This window comes from Papilio machaon, chromosome 4 (genome assembly GCF_912999745.1).
Source record: "Papilio machaon chromosome 4, ilPapMach1.1, whole genome shotgun sequence".
In the NCBI taxonomy this organism is placed as follows: Eukaryota; Metazoa; Arthropoda; class Insecta; order Lepidoptera; family Papilionidae; genus Papilio; species Papilio machaon.
The window spans coordinates 5548804-5570850 of record NC_059989.1 but is presented as its reverse complement, the minus strand read 5'-3'; the positions used below and the strand labels follow the sequence as shown (position 1 = coordinate 5570850).

Genomic DNA, 22047 nt, shown 5'->3' with positions numbered 1-22047 from the left:
TTCGTATGGGCTAGTAAAGGTAGATATATACTAGTAAAGGAAAAATGACATAATTTTTCTGACACCAAAACTAAGCAGTTTCAATGATTCTTTTTAACTATTTTTGTTATTTGTAAATTCATACGGTCATTTTACACCTATCGCGTTATTGCATATATTATTTATTACAATATGTAATGTGTATTATTTGGTTACAGAACGAATATAATTTTCCGCAACGTCCAATACTCACAGCGTATAACCGGCTTATCTCGTTCATGGATCTAAATCAATTTATTCATTCGTTGCTCGTACACAAGTTAAATCTTGTGTAATTGTATGATTTCTTATCCTAACTAATTTTAGTTAATACATAGGTGAAATGTCCTATGGAATGTGGTCTGGCCGCCTACACACTTTACAATTCCCGTGGTCCTTGTTTCTACAGCGGTCAACTTAGCAATGCTATGTTCAGTATAGTCGCTATTACATTCTACGACGAACACAGAACACCGAAATACATGTACAAAAATGTAATGTTAACACTCTTATGTTATGTAATATTTTAGCAGTGGGACCTCACGATAATTTACCCTTACTTAGATGTCATTTTATAGCGCACGAGTTGTAGATATGTTCACCTAGTTGCCTGATCAAGACAAGTGGTATTTTCCTAACGGTACACAAGGCCATTAATACGCTAATCTGTATAGAATATACAAGTTCTTACTAATTTCCTGTCTCGACCACTATTTTATGAATTCTTCGGGGATTAAATTCAACTCTCTAATTGGACGTTTGAAAATAAATTGTGTTTCATGTTAAATGCAATTGTATTTACCTACTGTAGTTTTGCTTATCAATTTTTTTAAATTTAGTTTGTATTTTATATGAAAGTTTATGTACTGTATCTCTTTTACAATAAGTTTGAAAATGAAAGGGAGAGCAATATGTTTTTGAACGTAAGTATCGGCAGTGGACAGCTATGGTTATAACAAAACATTAATCAAGAATCGATAACGGAGTGATGAGAAGAAAGGCAATATTGTTTCTGCGGCGTAGACGCAAGCGCGGGCCGCGGACGAGGCCGCAGCGGCACCGACTTACTAAATCAATATTTGCGCAGATGCCGGCGCAAGAGCATGTTATGCTCGTGGCGACCTAAAATTCATACAGCTTATATGGCAATGTTAGCGGTAAATTCTCTCAGCGGCTACTTGTAATCCTTCAAATGTGGGTCGCTGCTGCACGCATTGCTTGACCCCTCGCCTCTCCACATACCCCATTAATATCAAGAGGCAACGCCGATATGCAATTCAAAGCTCGTCTCATCTACAATTACTGGGAGTAATCTATTCCGCATTGTACCGACCAGTCTTAGATACGTTCTTATTTGTTACCCATATACTAAACCTTTAACTACAAAACGATTCTTATCTCCATTATACACCTACTACGAGTATATGTTTAAGATTTCTATTATGTACAAGTATATAATCAAAGGTTTTAGACAGACATTCTCATTTAAAATTTATTTCTGTCAAAGTTTTCATCATTCTCCGTAATAATACGCCGTAATTCATACCTTTACGAGCAAGAATTCCTGAAGTTGTAAGTGAGCTTATGAGCAATTACACACGGGAGAGTTATTACTTAAGTTACGACGTAGAATATCATTACTAATAGCACTATCATTAAAACTCTTAATAGGTTCCATTCGAAAGCTCTCAGGTTCCCTAGGCTATAAGATAATCATTAATGCGAAGCTTTTACAACTACATGCGCGCGCGCCCAAGACGTGGAGGTCCGCGCATTAAATGATTGCTGCGTCTTTTTATAGCGAACAGATTTCAATTCCACATATTTCATAGACGTACGTACATACATAAGCACCTTTTTTCCTCGTGGCGACCGCAAGTGAAAAGGAATAGCATCGTTTCCTAAGCGATGACCACGACTCCCGTGTAATATGATAATGCGGCGAATAAATGTTTCACGTCTAGACTCCTCGCTATCGTTTTTGTGCGGAACCTGTTCTTTATATTGCAGTTCCAATGAGAAAACCGAGCCCCTCGCCTACTATTGTTGTTCGTGCTTTTTTTCTAAAGTCAGTAAACCATAGGGAATTTTATGCGAGTATTCCCATTGAGTTCATGCGAAAGGAATTTTTCCCTCAGCTTTACATTGTAATAAATTTAAAGTTGAACAGTACACGGTCCAAGTTTGTAGCGCGTCCGAGCCGATGTCACGGCATAGCTCGACCCGAGGAGTGGACCCAAACCCGTCGCTATGGTAACCGATAAAACGGCTCGAGGTATTCGACGTTAGGTCATATCGTTCGTGCGAAACGAGCTGCAGGTAATAAAACGGTTAACGGAAAACGCTGTTCGAACTTAAATCTACTACGTGCTTATGCGCGCTCGTTTGGAGCCCGGTGCCCGGCTTCGAGGTGCGTTCGTAAGCACTCACCATTCATTGGCGCGCAGAGATATGGCCGGTAATGAGTGACCGGTCTGCCGGCTATCGGTCCGCCGCTCGTAAACACTGTTCGACACGAAGCATTTGTACATGGCTGCGAATACGACTCAATAGACATAGCGCCGGGTTCACTCACTTCCTGGTAAGGCTAACTGTTCACACGGCCAAATGCTTCCACGCCGCCGCCGCCGCCGCCACCGCCGCAGCTGACCCGTCGCCGCTTGTTCCAAATTATAAACGATATTAATTAGAATGCACACCGAAAGTACTTTCGAAGTCGAAGACGATAGCAAAGAGCAGCGACTGAAGGTTTCTCAGGGTACCCGTGCAACAAATCGTTGCAAGGGACTAAATGATTTGTTAGAGTACGAAAATCCATTTCCCTTACAGTTACAGGTTTTTTTTCGTCGTAATTATATTATTGACATACCGAAAGTATGGTGTTCGGTTTTAAGTAATTCAAAGTTGATCATCTATTCCTAATTTTGTGTAATACGTATATGATAAGGGTTTATTATTCGTGTGGGCATACGGTATGCTATAAGGTACAAGCAGCCCGGGGCTGCCGAGGCTCGAGCGCCGCTTACAGGCATGGAGCGCGAGGCGCAAGGGGCAACGCTCATCGTGTGAGCGTCGCGCCCGCCGCCGCCCGCCGCCCGCCTACAACAATCGCGAATTCAACGTGTGCCTAGCAACAGCACTCACACTAACGGTGGCTGGCTTCCCTGCGTCCACACAGACAAAAGAATAGTGCATTTATGAGCTTCGAGCTTCGTCGGTCTCTGAGAAGTCATCGTACCAAGTCACTCGGTGCCCGTTGCACACCCGCGCCGCGAGCGACGAATGTATCATGATTTACACTGAAAATATTTTTCAACGAATTGTTTCGCACGATTACGTAGAAATTTAAATTCAACTTAAGTACTAAATAACTATATATTTGTAGTTTCGATGCAGATTGTCAATCACAGCGCGATTCTTTCGTGATGCGAATCGCTCCGCGGGCATTAACATATTCCCTTGTGATAAAAGAATCTGGACGATATAGATAAATCGAAAACAGAACGACATGGAAATGAGATAATTCGTCGGTGTATTCTGGTGGAATATCAAGCCGGTGTAACGGTGATGGGACGTCTAGCTCGGATTTAGCTAAATTATTCGGACTACGTTGTAACGACGTGAGCTCCCCGCTCCGCCGCGAGACCAGTGACCAGAGGCCATATTAAGGTCAGCTTTAAGAAGGCCGTGAGACATTATGCTTAACACGCAGATAAATGGTAATTCGAACGACCGAAAAATATATTAAAAGCATCGATCGATTGCACGCATTATTCTGTGCACACATGTTCTAATTTACGTATTCATGTTATATTTACTTTAAAACAATAGCAAATTGTAGTTGCTACATTTCGTATGACAGGTGAAGGGCAAAGATTTATTGAGTGAATAAAATATTCATTGCAGCGCATTTTATCTTTAATTAAAAATTAGTAAAATTATTGGTATCGCTTTTGATCATTACTAGTACTATAAATATAACCTTTACTTGTAGTCATAAATATTAAATAAACTTTTTAAAGTCTCAGTTACTCTCTGCTTCATATTTTAGTGTCACAGAAACTATATTCAAACCGCTACTTAAACCAGTAGATGTTTTTATTGCGATAAAGTATGCAGAGTGCTTAAAAAAACCCAGGCACTGTTATGTGGTGTAGTGGTCTAGATAGTTTTTATTAACATCATCTGACACAAAATTTCGCGAGTCAACGAACTTGCGAGTGGCTGTATAAAGAAGCTAATATTTGTGCTCTTCCTACTTATTTCCATAACGGACGCAGTCGCCTTCTTTAAAAATTCCTTACGTAGAATCATTTATAATGCTATAAACTGTTTTTGAGAATGAAGCAATTTAATTAAAAATTACACGAGTTCTAAATGCGACAAGTTATCACGATTTAACGATCACAATAATCGCTCGACATGCATCTGAAGTATGTTAAATACTGGAGATTAGTATGCGAGCAGGCATCGGTTGCCGTTAATCGACCGCTACACTTGCACGACAATTATCGCCTAATAACGAGTGAGGGTGTTCGTAGCCGAATGTAATGGCGAGTCCCGCCGTGTCCACGACTCGTATGCTAATCACTTGTAATTTACGAGGCTCGATAATCGCGAGACGCGTACGTGCACGCATTGTGCGAGCGCGGCGCCGCGCAGTGCGAGCACGGTGAGGGCGTGGAGCGGGATGTCTGCGCGTCGCGTCACGTCCCCGCACGTCCACACGTCCGCCGCTTTACAATGCAACAACTCCCTAATCAATCATAACACTGAATTATACACGACTGTCATGTCTCTTACGATTTTTTTTTTTATTTTATTCTTATCCTTTTTATTTAATGTTTCATTTAAAAGTCCTTAAAAGTATTTTCCGTTTTGTTCTAATTCGAGATCTCTATCTTTTTAATTGTTTTCACATTTAGAGATACTATTCGGACAGCTACATTACATTTAAAAAAAAATTGTAATAGTCAATTGATTAAGATTGAAACCCTTTATGGTTGAGTTTTTTTCCGGAAGTCGTTTTAACGAAATATGACACATTTTATTCAACATTTCAAACCCAACATGTTCAATTCAAGTTAGATGTAGGGTTGACAGTTCAAAATGTGGTCTATCTTTTGTGATCAAAGATACGAGACGTCTGAATGGTTGCATATCGCGCGCAGCATCGGCGGCGGAACGCAGCGCGAGGCAGACAGCGAAACCACGGCGCCGAGCCGTGGCCCGTCCTGACCCTCTACCATCTCATCTTGCATCTTACCAAAACTCGTTTAAATTACAGTTCTAATACAATGGTATTGCTTCATAACCCTTAATAGCTAATAGCTAAAATGATTTTTAAAAACATCTACGTTTTTACTTTTAAAAAAGAGGAAACTTTGAAAACGGAAAGACCTTCCAATTTTTTTTTTAGTTGACGTAAGTTATAACTTTAATTTATATATCATTATTTATTCTAATTTATTTACTTATTGGCCTTATATATAGCAAGTTTTATACATTGCGAAAATAATTAAAATAGTTTAGGTAATTAGGAAGTACATTTTTAATCATTAGCTTATGTAAATGTAAATAGATTAAAATAGAGTTATACAATGTCATATTTATTTTGTAGTTTTTAAACTAATGTATGGTTAAACCGATAGTATAATGGGAAGTAGTGTGTGCATTAAAGCATATTCAAGAAATCGGTGTCAATGCTCGCTGCGGTTGCAGTGGTCCGAAATGATGTGTTGGGCAAGAGGCGAGCGCGGCGGCGAGCGGGGCCGGGCACCGCCCCCGCCAATACCTTCCTAATTCCCGTCGCTCTTATTTTATTTATAACTTCGCTTTACGAGTGTTGTTAGAGAGATGCTGCGATAACAACAACCTTTATATTCCGAATGCTTCGACATAATTGCGAAAGCGTTCATCTACATCGGACCTTTCTCGATTTAATATTTTCCGTTACATCTTCAAAAAATCGTACACACCGATCTTAAAACATCGCCCAAGTACAGTTACACGTGTAACGAGTGAGAACATTGGCCATCGATGCCGTGCACCTCTTTCTTTCAAATTTCGGTTTATTTTAATCAGATTAACAGTTACGTTCGACGCATACCACTGGAACGAATGGTACGCCAAATTACACCTGAGAAATAGGCTCCCATTGTGTAGGTACACTCAGAAAAACGGAGTCCCCCACTCGGATCGGATATTATGATTCGTTCACGCACCCAACCATAATATTATTCCGAGTTTCCGCGGAGCGAAAGAATAAAGTAGACTTAACGTCATTTTGTATAAAGGAAATATTTAAATATATACAAACTACGGTAACAAAGAGCTCATCGTCATTTAAATTATATCTGGGTACACAATACGTAAGAAAAATAAAACATACTTTAATTAAATGTCACAGGATTTAGTTAAAGATTTGAGAAACAAGAAAGATATCTCTTAAAGCACAAACAAATCTTCATGTGTCGAACGCATATTTTGGATATGGCAAATAAATAGACGTCAGTGAAATGTGTGCGCCCTCACCCTCCCGCCGGCCGAGGTGACTTGCGAGAGCGTCTAGACGGAGGGAACATTCCTTATACATATATACCGACAGGCGCAACAATACCTTTGATTTGAGCAATTTACCCGACACCGATTGCTCGCAAATATTAGCAAATCCAAAGAACTGACGTAGTCGCAGTTAAAATAGATAATCATAACATCTTTAAAAATACTTAAGAAATTTAACGAAGTTATATTTCTAAACCTAATAAAAATACAGCATATAGCTGCTATGACACAGACTAGTTAAGAGTCAGGTTTTATATTCGTAGTTATTAACATTCCAAACATTTATTTGAATTAGGTAGTAATTAACACTTAAACGAAAAATTGTAATGGAAAAAACTAAAATTTTTATAAAATCAACTATTCGCAGTTTAACGTATGAATTTAAAACATTTAATCACAGTGACGTCACAGACATGCCAATTAGAGCAATAATTAATGAAATCTCGCAACATATCTGTTTCTATATCACCTGTCATTATTGTCACTATTCCACTTGTCATTAGTATCACGAAGCTTCCCTTTAATAAGTGGCAATGTGTAACAACGCATAACATCCGTTGAGTATAGAAGGACAAGAGTTGGAGTGTGATATTAAGCATAAGGATATATATCCGGAGTTGTTGAGTTAAAAACATCGCTTGCGGAGTGTAGAGCGCGCGAAATGTGCTAGGGTGCTCCCCCGCCCCCGCTCCCGCCCCCGTTCACTCCCCGCTCAGAGGAGTGTGCGTCCCCGAAGCTACTGCCGCGACACATATTCCCGCTATCCCTCGCTTCCCTCCCGACTCCCGTCTCCCGCGATATATTTCTGCCTCTATTGCGCCGCCCGAGAGCTTCTTTAGTTATTTTGTTTGGAGTACCTTCACTTCATTTCATTCCACCCCTCCAATTAAGATTGCAAAAACTTTTCGCTTTTGAACTTCGAATGAAAACAAAATGTTTTCTGTTGCGAAGTTCAATTTAGCCTTAATAAGCTTACTTCGCGGCCGGATGTATTAAAGTGCTTCATTCAGACCAAGTTTTTTAATAATCGCTTTCTCAAGATGGAGGAGGAAGTTTTTGTTCTAAAATCGTATCGGGTGTAATAAACGTCTTGATTACTTAGTTTGATTTAAATAACTTTTAACGCTACGCTTTGAATTGACTACTTCATTTTTTTAATTAAATGTTGTATTGAAATTTGAGACATATTGAAATGCATAATTTGTTATGAATGTGAGGTATAAAGTTTTTATACTTTTAATGTTTGGTGACTATGAAGCTAATTTTTAAACTGATGTGCTTGTTACAGATATATAGGCAGAGGCAGGCGATGGAGGGGAGGCGCGCGGCGGCGCTGCTCGCGCTGGCCGCATGCGTCGCGTGCTCACACGCAGGTCAGTACCACATCCATTGCCAATATCACCACATACCATATACCACATGACAACACCATTGTTCACTACATACCATAGTTGGACTAGTTAATTGGTCACTAAAGGAGATCCTAAGAATAGATTTCTCAAACTAAATCTCCAATAAGTTTATCTCTTACCTGGTGACGATATCATTCGGTAACATAACTATACACAATACTGATATGTATGCAAAATGAATTACAATTCATCCGACATCTTTAAAATAAGGTACATCATGTACTTATGTAATTAGCGATGATACTGTATGTAGTTTTACATTAAATACAAATCGTAGGATAATGAATTGTGTTTTTTTTTTTCAAAAAAAAACGTTTATATTTAGTAGCTGTCAGATCTCATCTGAAGCTCGTCAAAAAAACTTTCAATCTTAAAAAATTCTGAATGTCAAGGCTACATTAAAAAAAAATGTATTCGAAACATTTTGTAGACAATGACGTCATTGCTCTTTTCTTTGCTAACAATTGTTATAATTAATTGACAATTTGTAGTAATTATAAATCCGCGTCATTAAGTCCAGTCCAGGAATGTTAAGCAAGCGTTACTGTATTTAAATCGCGTGCGACGATCTTAAAAAAAATTGCAAATTAGAAGGCGAACGGGGTTCTGTTTGCCAACGTGATTGACTAAGCCAACGAAGAGAATGTAATTTGAATTTATTAAGGAATTAAAATATAATGAGTACGATCGGAATTACTGTTCTTAAGATATTCTCGTAACTCGTTAAATCACATTGTAGCTGCATCCAATGTATTTCACGATTTATTTCACATTCGAGTGCAGCCTTTGGTCGATTATCGAACAGGTTTTTCGAGGGCGTTGATCTTTTAGCGATTAATTATGCACAAACGTCCAGTGCATCTAATTATTTTTTTCCGGGTAATTGAACAAAGGATGCGTTTGTATCCTGCCTCGTCGTGACATATGTACCTTGTGAAATGAGTTAATAGCATTTCTTTTAAAAGAATTATGACTTTTATGTGCGGTTAATGAATAATGGGGAGGCCGGAGTCAGGCTCGGTTCGCGCGGTCTCCCTTCGTCTAACAGTAAAGGTCGACGCGCATTCTCTCGCAGTGCATGTTATCAGATGTTGCTATTTCGGTTCGCGAAGATTTAGTAAACGTGGCACGGTTAGTTCGCAGAAATCGCATAGAACTAATGCCATACATAGGAAGTATATTCAAATGCGGCCGATGTTTAGGTGTACCGTGTGAACTTCATCGCGCATGGCGGCCACGGCCACATTCATTCATTGAAACCACGATCCATATTAATGCAGTACAAATTTTAAATTCACGCTGCCTCCTCATTTCGATCGCCTCGACCCATGTCTCTAGGCGCACGAATTCGCATTAAATAGTTTTTGCTCGTGTAGTTATTTTTAAAATAGATAGAATTTGTAAAAATTCTTCACAAAACTTCATATTAATTCATTACACGACAGCTGAATGAGCAAAAACTAAGTTACGACCATCGCCATTAGATTAAACTGAATCGATTTTAGTTTACTGTTGCGTTGAATTTTATATTTTTATGATTGAGGTCATTGTCAAAAAATGGAAAAATATTATAATTAAAAGTCACGTCTGATAAAAACTGGATGCTGACGGCTGACGGCATTCCTGGCGACCGTTAGGTGGACGAGCTGGCTTAGGCGACGCGGCGGCGACGATAACGGCACGACGCGATCTTCAACCTCGCCCCGCACGCTTCCTTTCATCCTAACCGACTGCTACCGTTAAATTACCAAATATCAAACTCAATATTTTATTCACATTCATATAAATCATAAAGACTTACAGTAGCGATTATGCACAATTTGTCACTCTTAAAAACAATAACGATGTACAATGAAGTTATCACAAAAATTGCGCATCTAAAAACCACAATATTACAGCTAAATATGCTAATTTACTTGCGTACATCATCTTTTATACATTCTTGTAAATCACTATCACATCCATAACAATATTTAATGATAAAAACCAACGGTACTATCGAATCTGCTTTATTCCCCGATCAATAACTTCAAGAAATTAACCGCGACATTATGACTCGAAGCAAAGTATCGACTCGACGATAAAGCTTCGGTTCGTCGTTAACGACGCTGTCCGTTACTTTAATTACAGCTTTGTCGCCTGCCGCTCTGCTAATTATACGCACTGAAACGGATATGTAAACGACGTAGTGACCGATCGCAAGTCTCGCCGATTCGTGTCAGACATCCTCGCCAGCTATTACGAGCATTAAGCCGACATTAAAAACAACAATAAAGTTTTCTCGGAACAATATACTTGTTAGAATATTATAGGTTCAATTAACGTATAGTTTAAATATTTCACTAATTAGATGTGCAATATTTGAAGAGTAAAATAAAATATCTTTACAAAACAAAACGTTTTTTTTTTATTTTAAAAACTGACAAGTGAATTTTCATAGATAACCGTATTTGCTAAAAATATTGAGAACAAACAATAATTATAAACAAAACAAAAAGCTTTTATGGCTACTTCAAAATACACACGTGTAACTTGATTCAACATAGTCATAGCGGCAGTCGCTATAATTAGCAGAAAATTACAATTATATCCTTTACTTTTAATGTTATTTGATTAGTCATAAAATTAAACTGTGAAACTTCTATTGTTTTCAATCAATTTAATTTCTCTTTTTTAATTTTCAGCACCGACGGCTAGCAATCAGACAGCACTAGACTTATATGAAGGTAACATTATTTATTTATCTTATTAATTTCTAAATATTTTTATCATTAGTAAATTAGAAGATATTGAGTTTTATTATTAAATTATTAATATTGGTATTATCAACTTTTTCAGGTGCACCGGAAGGCTGTTACTATAATTTTCAGCACTACGGCGAGGGTGACCGAATAATGACGAACGAACCTTGTCTCAACTGCACTTGCCACAATCGAATGTTGATGTGCTACCTTAGGGTTTGTCCATTCACAAAGCCTATTGGACAGGACTGTACTGTAGAGAAGCGTGCTGACCAGTGCTGTCCTATCGTCACTTGCCCTGACGGTGAGTAACATACAATATATGAATAATCATACTGTTATAAAATTCTTTATAACTATTCTTTTATTTAATAATGCTATTACACTAAATTCAAAATTTGAATAGTTGTATTATATTTAATACTATTTTCGATAAAAAAGTATACATTTTTTGGACCCTTCTTCCTGGGCAATAGGTAAATGCGAATTTAAAGTACCAGTTTATTCAAATAATTTCTTGAAAATAAAGTTAAAATCATTATTTTCCAGTTCCAGTTGACTTACTGACGTCTACCTCTACATCTTCGCCAGCTGAGTACGGAGCTACTGGAGTAGGCCATCAAGACAAATATGGTTGCAGCATTAATGGCAGATATTTCCCCGAAGGCTCAAAAGTGCCACCAACGCCTAACAAGCCTTGTGAACATTGTTATTGCATTCGAAATATGACTACTTGTGTCATGCAAGAGTGTACCTTACATGTTGATGGATGTGTCCCTATTTATCATAAAGATGTTTGCTGCCCTGTCAGATACTCATGTGGTAAGTGTGATTATTGTCTTTGTCAGGAAAAAAAAGTGTAAGAAATTATGTTTAGTCTAACCGAAAATCTTTCGATTGCAGATCACCCAGAAGATGACATTAAACTTTTGGATGATATGACCACAACTGTACGCCCAACTCCAGGATTTTTACTGACTACGACAACGTTATCACCAGTCACTCAAGTATCACAGGACTGTGTGCATGATGATCAAATATTCGCTGATGGTGCCTTAATTAAAACTGAAAAAGCCTGCGAACATTGCTATTGTATGAAAGGTGATATAGTATGCGTTGTACAAGAATGTGGAACTCCAATGGAAAATGAAGGCAAAAATTGTACTTCGCTTCCACCACGTCAAGGACAATGTTGTCCAGATACCTACATTTGTGAAGGCGATGAATTGACTACTGAACATATGTTAGAGCTTACAACTGAAGAAATACTAAAATCTACATCTGTAACACCTCCAAAGAAAGGCATCGAAGGCAGTGGTTATAGAAACGAACCCGATGAACCTTATACCGATTTACCAATATTTGAAACTGTTGAAATGGAAGGCAGTGGAGAAGATCAGTCTACACTATCTATTGGTCAATCCGAATCAGTTACCCCCGAAAAACCAACACCAGACTTTGCCGATGAAATGCTTTTAACAACTATCAAGCAGTTCGAATCTCACCCTACGAGTGCAACCGAAATAGATATTGGCACTATGGTAACAAAATCCGACAAGTTAAATACTGAAATAACACCTTCACATGAAACTGAGTATGACATAGTCACAGAATCTACAAAATCCGATGGTGAAGAAGAAAGCAAAACCGACTCCCTAAACCAGGTTACAGAAACAACACATATCGATTCTCATGATAACAAAGTTACCGAGAAACCTTTATTAACCACATTGAGTGATTTCATTTCTTCTACTTTGGGTGAAAGTCTCATTCCAGTAGAAGATAAATCCGATAAGACCACTGAGTCTTCATTTAGAAAAGAAGACGACCTTTCAGCTGTACCCGAAGTTACTACTAAACAAACTTATGATGGATTGATAACTGAAGGCGAATATAACGAACCGAAAGAAACTAAAGAAGATATGGTACCTACAACAGCTACATCTATTATTTCTGGCGAGGAAGACGACAAGAAACTTCATACAACAACAGAAATTGTTATGACGGCTGATATTGATAAGGAAGTAAAAGAGAAAGTAGAAACGTATAGTTCCACTACTACGATGAGATCGGATACCCTCGAGACAACTAACCCAACAGAAAATGAAATTGATGAAGAAATATTGCCTATACTTTCTCCCGGAAGAATTCCTGGCGAAGGAGACTGTCTTCTTAACGGCATTACATATAAAAATACTACAGATGTACCTAGTACAAATAAATGTCATACCGGTTGTAGATGTGTTAGTAGTATTATCAAATGTGATCCCATAATTTGCAGTCCACCACCGGAATATGCAAACATGAATAATTGTGAACCTATATATGACTCAGCTGAATCTTGTTGTCCTACTTATATATGTGATCACTCGATTGAAGGTACATTGCCAGAATCCCACAGTCAAATGTCTGGTACAGAAAGTCCAAAACCAGTTAAAAACAATGAATGCATTGGAGACGAATGTTTAACAGATGAACACACTATAAGCCCAACTCAATCTGAAAAACGTCCTGGGCAACCTGAATGTGGAAAGGAAGGTTGTATCGATACAGTTCCTGTAGTCTCTGAATATCCAGATAAATGCGATAAAGAAACAGGTTGTCAAGTTACCGCTGTCACACCTTGCGAAGGTGATAATTGCAAAGATTTCATAACTCCAGAACCTGACACTCATATCTCATCGCCAGATAATCAAGACGATACCATTGAAAAAGAGTGTCATAATGAATCTTGCAGGCGTAAAGAAATTTCTCAGGATACGATAAAACTGCCATCTCCGTGCGTAGGTACACAGTGTGAAACCGACACTCAAACTGATGTGATTACATCAGAATTAACGAGTGAAATACCAATTGTCTCTGAAGAGGCTACCAAAACAAGCCATGTACCAACCACGATTACTCCTGAATCTCAAACATTTAGAACTGAGGAGCAATTAACTACTTTAGGAGATGAATCAACTTCTAAGTATGACAGCACAAGTAGAAAGATTGACGTTGAAAAACAAGAACTTACAACCGAGTCCATTCAACATATCGACGAAGTATCTGATACGGGTATGACCAGAGGACCGGAGACTTACATAACTGAACACCCAAAAGTTACAGGAGTTGTCGATGATTCATTTGCTGGTGACTTAGATAGCACAACCATAGCTGACACAGAAGAAGAACATTTGACTACTTCTTCTCATGACCTTGAAGCGCCGGAACCTACAATATCAGAAGAAAAACCTGAATTAGAACAACCTGTTTCAGACCTAAGCAAAGATTTTACAACCATGCCTCAAACCTCTGCAGTAGAAGAATCACAGGGAATTACTATGTCTGAAAAAGAAGAAAAACTAACAACAACATCTCTGGAGTCTGCTAGCCCTAGTAGCCAGACAGAAAAGGAGTCTGACCAAGATGAGTCCACAGAACCTATTGATGTGCACTATGAAACAACACCTGTTCTTGGTGGGGACTTGACCACAAAAGAGACTTACGCCACTGAATCTGCAATCATTAAGGAAGAAAAAGATCATCAATATTCGGAAAAACTTTCAACAGTACAAGATAGTGATTACACAACCGAAACCTCTAAGCTCACCAAGGCCGACGATGGCACAACTCCAGAGATAATAAAGGAATACTCCACAAGTTCACCGCAGTCTCAAGGCAACGATGAAACAACTCCAGAGATAATAAGGGAATACTCCACAAGTTCACCGCAATCTCAAAGTGTTGAAGAAAAAACGACAGAAACTGCTATTGATTCAACGGAAAAAGCAATAAGTAACTTGCTTGATGAATCCCCAGCTATTGTCGCTAAAGATGGAAGTACTACAACAGTTTCCGATATTATAATAACTACAGCTGGTCATGAATTTGTAACTGAAAGTTTTAAAGAACCTGAAAAAGATATACAACCTACTGAACAAAGTTCTGAACACAGTATAGAAGGTGAAAGCACGCAGAAATATGACAAAACGCCAGCTGATCAATACGATATGAGCAGCGTTGCTTCTGAGTCAGATAAATATGATAAAGATCAACAAATAACACCTGAGGCAGTATATACAACGGAAAATCCTATTTTCGGTATCAAAGAAACTGCCAGAGAAGAACCATCAACGGAATTACCAGTTACTGACAATGTGGTTATCAATGAAATAACTCATCCATCTCAACAAGATGTAATAGAATCCCTGAATGGAAGGGCAACAGAAGGTCCTGATGTATATGAACACGATGGTTTACAAACCATGGCACAAGACGCAGATTTATACACGACTGTGCTAACAGAATCTGCCGTCACCAGTAGTGATGAAAAACATTTGGAAACAGTAAGCACTGAAAAAACAACTGAAAAATCATTTGAACAAGATATCGAAACTAAGAAACCAACGCAGCTCGAATCTGGAACTGTAAAAGTAGTAACTGAGTCCGTTACGACAGAACCAGAAAGAGGAGACGGCATATCAGAAGATGACAATCTTGTTGATGACATGGACATGATGTTAACTACAAATGTATTATTAAATGAAATCACAACGGTAAAAATAGACGCTACAGAACAAACTTTAAAGGAAGAAGCTGAAGATCACAAAGAAGAAACGATAAACGAGGTATCTCCAACAGTAGAACATATTTCTAGCACGGAGACCATTAAAGATAGTACTGAGGTTAACACTGAAACATATTTGGTTACTTCATCAGAAAAACATGATGCACAATCATATTCTACAGAAACATTGTCTCTTGTCACTGAACGGACGGTTCCAGAACGGCACGAACTTGAGGTAACACCGACTAGTTCGTACCCAAGTGAAAAAGAAACAAGCGAAGATAGTGAAGGTTCAGGGGAAATAAATAAGCAACAAGACGACCGAGAAGAGCAACATACATCAATACCAACAAAAATGTCAGAAGAAATCACGACTGAAAAGCAAGACGTACCTTCATCAATTACAACAACATTACCAGATATATCTGAAAATATTCTACATACAACCTTACTAGAAGAACACATTGCTACGGAGTCACCGTCATCACAAGTAACAGAAAATATTGTACAAGAATCTTTGCCTACCAGACGTGTTGTAGATCAAGGAACAGAAGTGACGGTTTCTTTAGAAGAAGAAACTACAACTAAATCATCTGGTTTAACTGAAACAATCACCGAAAGTCCAGATTTAACTACAAAAGCTAATGAAATGCCAGAGAGAGAAGAAGAAAAGGTCACAATTCCTTCGCATGCTACCGTGTTTAACGAAGAAGATAAAACTACCAAAATAGATCTGATTTCAGAAGAAGAATTTAAAGAAAAGACAACCATTATGCCTGAAACAGTTACATCAGAACAACTTTTTACCAACGCTGAAACACAGAAAGACTCCGAAATAACAATTATCGAACAGACAAAACTGACAGAAGTTCCCGAAAAGTCAACATCAAAGTCAATTGTAACTGAACTAGAAGCAGTCACTGAAAAACTTTTTACATCGGACCTGATAAAGACCACCGAAGAGCCGGAGAAAACCACAGCCGGACAATACTACACTGAATCAATAATTGAAAATGTAACTGCCGAAGATAAAGATGAATCTACTGGATTCCCTAATACAGTAACACCGAGTAAATTAGAGACAGAAACCCCCGAATTAACGCAAACTGTCCAAGATATTTCTATTCAAGATAGAACAACGGTAATCCCAGACTTGCTAGTTACAGAACATATCCACACAGATTTAGAAAAGACAACATTTAAAGCACCAGAAATGAATATTGATTTAGATGAAAATACCGTAAATATTGAAGACTCAGATAAAACTCAAGTAACTGAATTCCCCATCAAAGCAACAGAAACATATGAAACCCATGAACAAACACCCGAAAAACTTGCAACTACACAACAGGAACCTTTGCTATACGAAACATCTTCACCAGATATGCTATATGCTGAAAAAACTACAGAGAGTGCAGAGAAAATAAGGTACCCCGAACAAATTTCAACGGAGTCATCTGAACCAATGGACGTCTCTGCTGGACATGAGGATGGATTGTCAAGTGATAAGACACAAGAAGAGGTGACTTTACCTGACATGATTACGGAATCAGTAATAATTACTACTGAATCATCTAATGTGGAAGAAAATATGAAAGATACTGAAACGAGAGATGAGAAAACAACTGAACAGCCTTTGATTGATACAGAGAATGCTGAAAAAGAAATAGATTTTGCAACCGGTAAGCCCTTAATCCAGGATCATGTTACAGAGAAACAACCAGAAGCTAATGTCTTCGAAGAGAAAGCAACTGAAAAGCCTTTCATAAATGTAGATGATGTCGAAAAAGATGTAGATTTAGTAACCGATACGCCTATGATACTAGAACATGTTACAGAAAAAGAAACGGGATCTCACATCTTCGATGAGAAAATACCTGAAACACCTATTAAAGTAGATGATGCTGAGAAAGAATTAGATTTTACTACTGATAAACATGTGATACTTGAACATGTTACGGAGACGCTCCCAGAAACTCACGTCTCAGGTTATTCAAGAATAACTACTCTTGCTGAACAAACACCAACAGAGCAAGCTGTTACAGAAATGCCAGAGTTTGTTGACAGCCAACAAGATACAACAACTATAAAGCCTGAAAAATCTACTTTGGAAAGTGCAACAGTTATTCCTGAACAGAAAGAAACGGGTACTACCGTACTGTCAGAAGTAGAAACTTCTTCATATCTACCAGATAAAAGCATAGTAACTGAAGAAGGTACCACAATTAGCGATGAAAAATCCCCTGAAACTGAATCTAAACCAGTTGAAAGTACTGTCGTAACTGAATTGCCAGAACTGTTAACTACCTCAAAATCCGCCGAAGATTTTGATAAAGTCGATGTTACAGCAGCTACAGAATCTAAAATTTCTCAGAGCGGTAGTAAGACGACACCTATCTTAGACACTGTACCTTCTCTCATTTCACAAGAAACAGACAGTGAAAAACCGACTACCGATGAGCCTCACATTTTCTCAACGATTTCTAGTAGTGAAGAAAAATTAGAAGGTACAACTCTAAAGACAATACATGAGAAGACTACAGAGATAATAGAACCAAGCACTGTTGGAGAAACTAGCATAAAAACTGAATCACCAGAAACCACATCAGAAAGAGAACTAGATGCTGTTAAGATAAATATAGATGGAGAAGATAAGACCGTCGCCTATACACCTGAACAATACACAGAAATGCCAGAACAAATACTTACAGATATACACAAATCTCCAAGTCAATCATCTGAGAGTGATACAACCATTACAGAAATATCAGATATTGTAACCTATTCTCCAGAGAAGCATACAACGAACATCGAAGAAGAACAAACCTTTACTCATGAAAAACATGAACATCTCACGACAATCGCGGAAAGCTTGATGACTCAACAAGTTGAAACAGAAACTGTTTTACCGACGACTTTAAGTACAGAAAGAACGACGCAAGGTATTGAAACCAGCGAACACCTTACTGAAGCTCAATTAGATGCTTCTAAAGCACCAGAATTATCCAAATATACTACTGAATCAGGAGATATCGCTACTCCAACATTAATGGAACATACTGTAAATGAGGAGACCGTGCAAACAGAGTTACCTGTAACGTCTATGACACCGCGTGATGAAGATACGCACCATGAAGTTATTAGTGAAACAAAAGAAACAAAACCAGATTATTACACTACGGAAAAAATTGAAATGAGCACGAAGTCTAACATTGAATCAGATATACCAGTTGCTACGGAATCTAGTATATTGGAATCTAGACCATCCAGTGAAAGCTCAGCTCATCCACAACATACAGAAGAAACATCTGAGAAAATAGATGAACATTCAGAATCTACTCCATACTTTGTTGAATTAGAGGAACATACACATAAAGGCATAGAAGAAACAGCACCTGAAGTTTATCACGAAGATATAACTTCAACAATAAAACCTGAAATCCTATATCCTGGTAAACTTCATGACGAATTGACAACGGAAAAACAAGAAACTGAAGAATCACTGGAAATAACCACAGAAAAACAAAATATTGATGAATCATTAAAAATAACCACAGAAAAACAAGAAACTGACGAATCAACGAAAAAGGAAACTGTCGAAACTTCAACATCTGCTGTCTCTCAGATTGATTTAGGAACGCCTGAGATATTACATGAAATATCAACGGAACTCCCAACTAATGATGACAAAATTACAACCTTATCTCCGAAGCCCACTGAAATTGAAACCGACGTTTCAAAACTCAGCACTGTGTCAAATGATAAGGATAGAACAACATCTATTCCAGTAGTAACTACACCAAGTTATGAAGAAGCAGAAACGCCCAAACAAGAGGACCATGCAACAACCATAGAAAAGGAAAAGGAGAGCATTCCTGTTAAACCGACTGATGTGATACCGTCCTCACAAGAGACAACAGCACCTGAGGAAGAATTTATCCCTGCAGTAACACAAGGTACAACTGGTAAAACTATGGAAGATATAACGACTCTTTCGCCCACACAAAGCCATAAATTTACTGAACCGAAAGAAAAGCCAATGGAATCCTTACCGTCGACGTCTGCTCCAGAATTGCAGAAGCCTGGATTTAATGATATGTTACCAACAGATGAAATACCCCCAACAGACGAAGATAGTCATTTCCCACCGACCGGTAGCAGTGGATATGGCCAAGAACCAGATTATGGAGAAGAAGATCAAGCATTTGGACCTGGCACCTGCCGATATGGAGGCAAAGTATACGTTTCTGCCCAACAAATACCCAGAGACGATCCTTGTGATTTCTGTTTCTGCTTTAGAAGCGATATTATTTGCTTGCAACAAAGCTGTCCTCCTCCTATCCATGGATGCCACGAGGAACCTATTCAAGGGTTCTGTTGCCCGCGTTACGAGTGTCCAGTTTCGATGGCAACTACTCTTAATATCACCACCACAACGACAACAACAACTACAACATTGCCGCCTCACTTCCTGCCCCACGCTTACAAAGGTGCTGCGCAAAGACGGGGATGTCAAATAAAAGGACATACATATAAAGTGGGAGAAGTGGTACGCGCATCTTCAGGACCATGCTTACATTGCACGTAAGTGTCCCGAGTTTCTTATTTATTAAATAGACGCAGTTGCATTTTTTATCTTAATATTACCTAGAAGACAATACATTGTTAAGTTTTGAAAACTAAAAAATCCATGAAACTTTACAGATGCGGCGGAGACGGCCAGATGAAATGCGATCCGAAGGCATGCACCCCGGAGCCGATGCTGCGGCAGATGATCGCGGCAGCCGTGTCGGCCAAACGCCGGAGATGAAATGCCCCAGCCCCCTCCTTAATGATCGTCACATCACCGGCTCAACAGCCTATGTGATCATTTACGTCTATTCTCCTATGCACAAGAATAATGCTCAAATTTCGCGACGGAGTAGATTAAGATTTCGTGTCATATGTAGTAATTGATTTAATTATTATTATTTAATTTACTTTTCATAAAGCGTGGCACGATCGACTCGATATCGATGAAATACGAATCAACCGTGACTGTGATTACTATTCATTAAAATATTTTGGTAATTCTTACCACTTATTTTACATTTTTCTGATTAACAAAACAATCGTTATAATTAGTTGAGACTATTGAGAAAGTCAGTGCCAAACGGTAGTGCTAGATTGTAAACACCTTTATGATAAATATATTCTAAATTTAATGAATTTAACATTAATACAAGTAAATATAGTGACCGATAGATTAATACGATGCTGTTGTAGCAATAGGTATCTAAAAGGAATATCAAACTGTATCGGTCACTGCAGATCGCCGAAATCTTGACCATTTACAAACTTAAATTGTTTTACCCAAATAAGTTTAGTCAATTCTTTGTGTCGGCACGATGTTACTACTGCAAGAGGTCTAGTATCGTGTAAATGCAAAGTTTTATAAGAATCCTTGATATTGTAAATGCCTTACTTAATTTGTAATAATTTATATATTTTAGGTGTATAGTACTTAAGCCATGTTTTGAGACCAGTGACTATTTTAATTTAGAAATAAAACGGAGGCCCTCTAATATATCCAGAAAAGTGCCAGTCGACGCGCGCCCCTGGCCGCCTTGGCCGGTGCTTTTCCTACTTCGCGTTTTACAGAAAGCGACACATTTTTTGTCTTGTTTCCTGTAACTCGTTGGAGCGTAAAAATTGTACTAGCACTCATTTAGTAAAAGTGGCCATCATTTTTAATCGTTTTGTAAAAAAATACACGTCTAAACGATAAAAAAAAAGTAAATTGTAGTATATTTTATAACTTTTGATAATAAAGTGCTGGTAGATTTTATAAAATATAAAATCCAAACAGATCGAGATGGGTACGGAAGTCGCAGGCTGTTGTGATCGTTATAATAGTAGATGTAAGAAAGCGGTTACATTAATTCGTACCGATCTCTTTCTGTGTACGCAGGTTGTAGTTATATTTTGTCTTATTTATTTAAATTTATAACAATAGCGTTAATTATTATTGGTACTTTAATACTGGTAATGATTTCTACTATTCAGAAAAGTTGACCGCAGTGTATAGAGTTCAACATTTACCTAATTCTTATTTTATTATTTTGTCGTCTCTTGTATGCATCGCATCGGTTGCACCGGACACATCCGCTGCACCGGACACGCGTAGCTAAGGTCTAGCAATTTGTACAACTACGAAAGTAAATTTAAATAAAATCCTTACAACACAATGTACTCTTTTTATTTCATAAATATACTTATGTCACATAAAATATGGGGTAAAAATGTAATATAACCCATTAAATGCCAGTAAAAAAAAGTCTTATCTCCGTATTTTTAAGAGGGTGAGAAGGATTACTAAATGTTTCTGGTGCATGTGTTTCGACAATTGAAACCTACAGTATTTTCCTATTCTAACTGCCTAGGGCTTAAGGAGCACCGTATATATATTTTTTTCATATTGAGAGAGGTCTATATAAAGTAATTAATGTTTTACTTCTATTATGACTCTTGCTACAAATAGAAAAGTCATCGTTAAGAAATACTCTCTATCACTGAGTACGTATTTCTCATTCCTGAGGGTCATGACCCGAACGTGATATACGAAATACATTCAGTTCATTTCATATTTATTTATAAGAACAACGGCATCTAGTACTTCTAATACATACAAATAAAGTCATATTTCTATTAGCTGGTGTCAAATATTTGAATTTTAAACCTCGTTATAAGAAACACCAGTAGCCACGAACAAGCGTCTAGACAA

General features: G+C 38.0%; 1 protein-coding gene across 1 annotated transcript in view; it reads left to right on the top strand.

Moving 5' to 3' along the window:
• The window catches only part of LOC106720310 (mucin-3A), a 31533-nt gene extending 10028 nt beyond the window's left edge, over positions 1-21505 (top strand). Inside the window, exons 2-7 of the mRNA XM_014514927.2 lie at positions 7871-7955; positions 10679-10720; positions 10833-11039; positions 11285-11557; positions 11639-19868; positions 19989-21505. Coding sequence (XP_014370413.2) covers positions 7892-7955; positions 10679-10720; positions 10833-11039; positions 11285-11557; positions 11639-19868; positions 19989-20094 — 8922 coding nt within the window. The 5' untranslated portion in view covers positions 7871-7891 and the 3' untranslated portion in view covers positions 20095-21505. The remainder of the gene's footprint in view (positions 1-7870; positions 7956-10678; positions 10721-10832; positions 11040-11284; positions 11558-11638; positions 19869-19988) is intronic.
• The last annotated feature ends 542 nt before the right edge of the window (positions 21506-22047 follow it).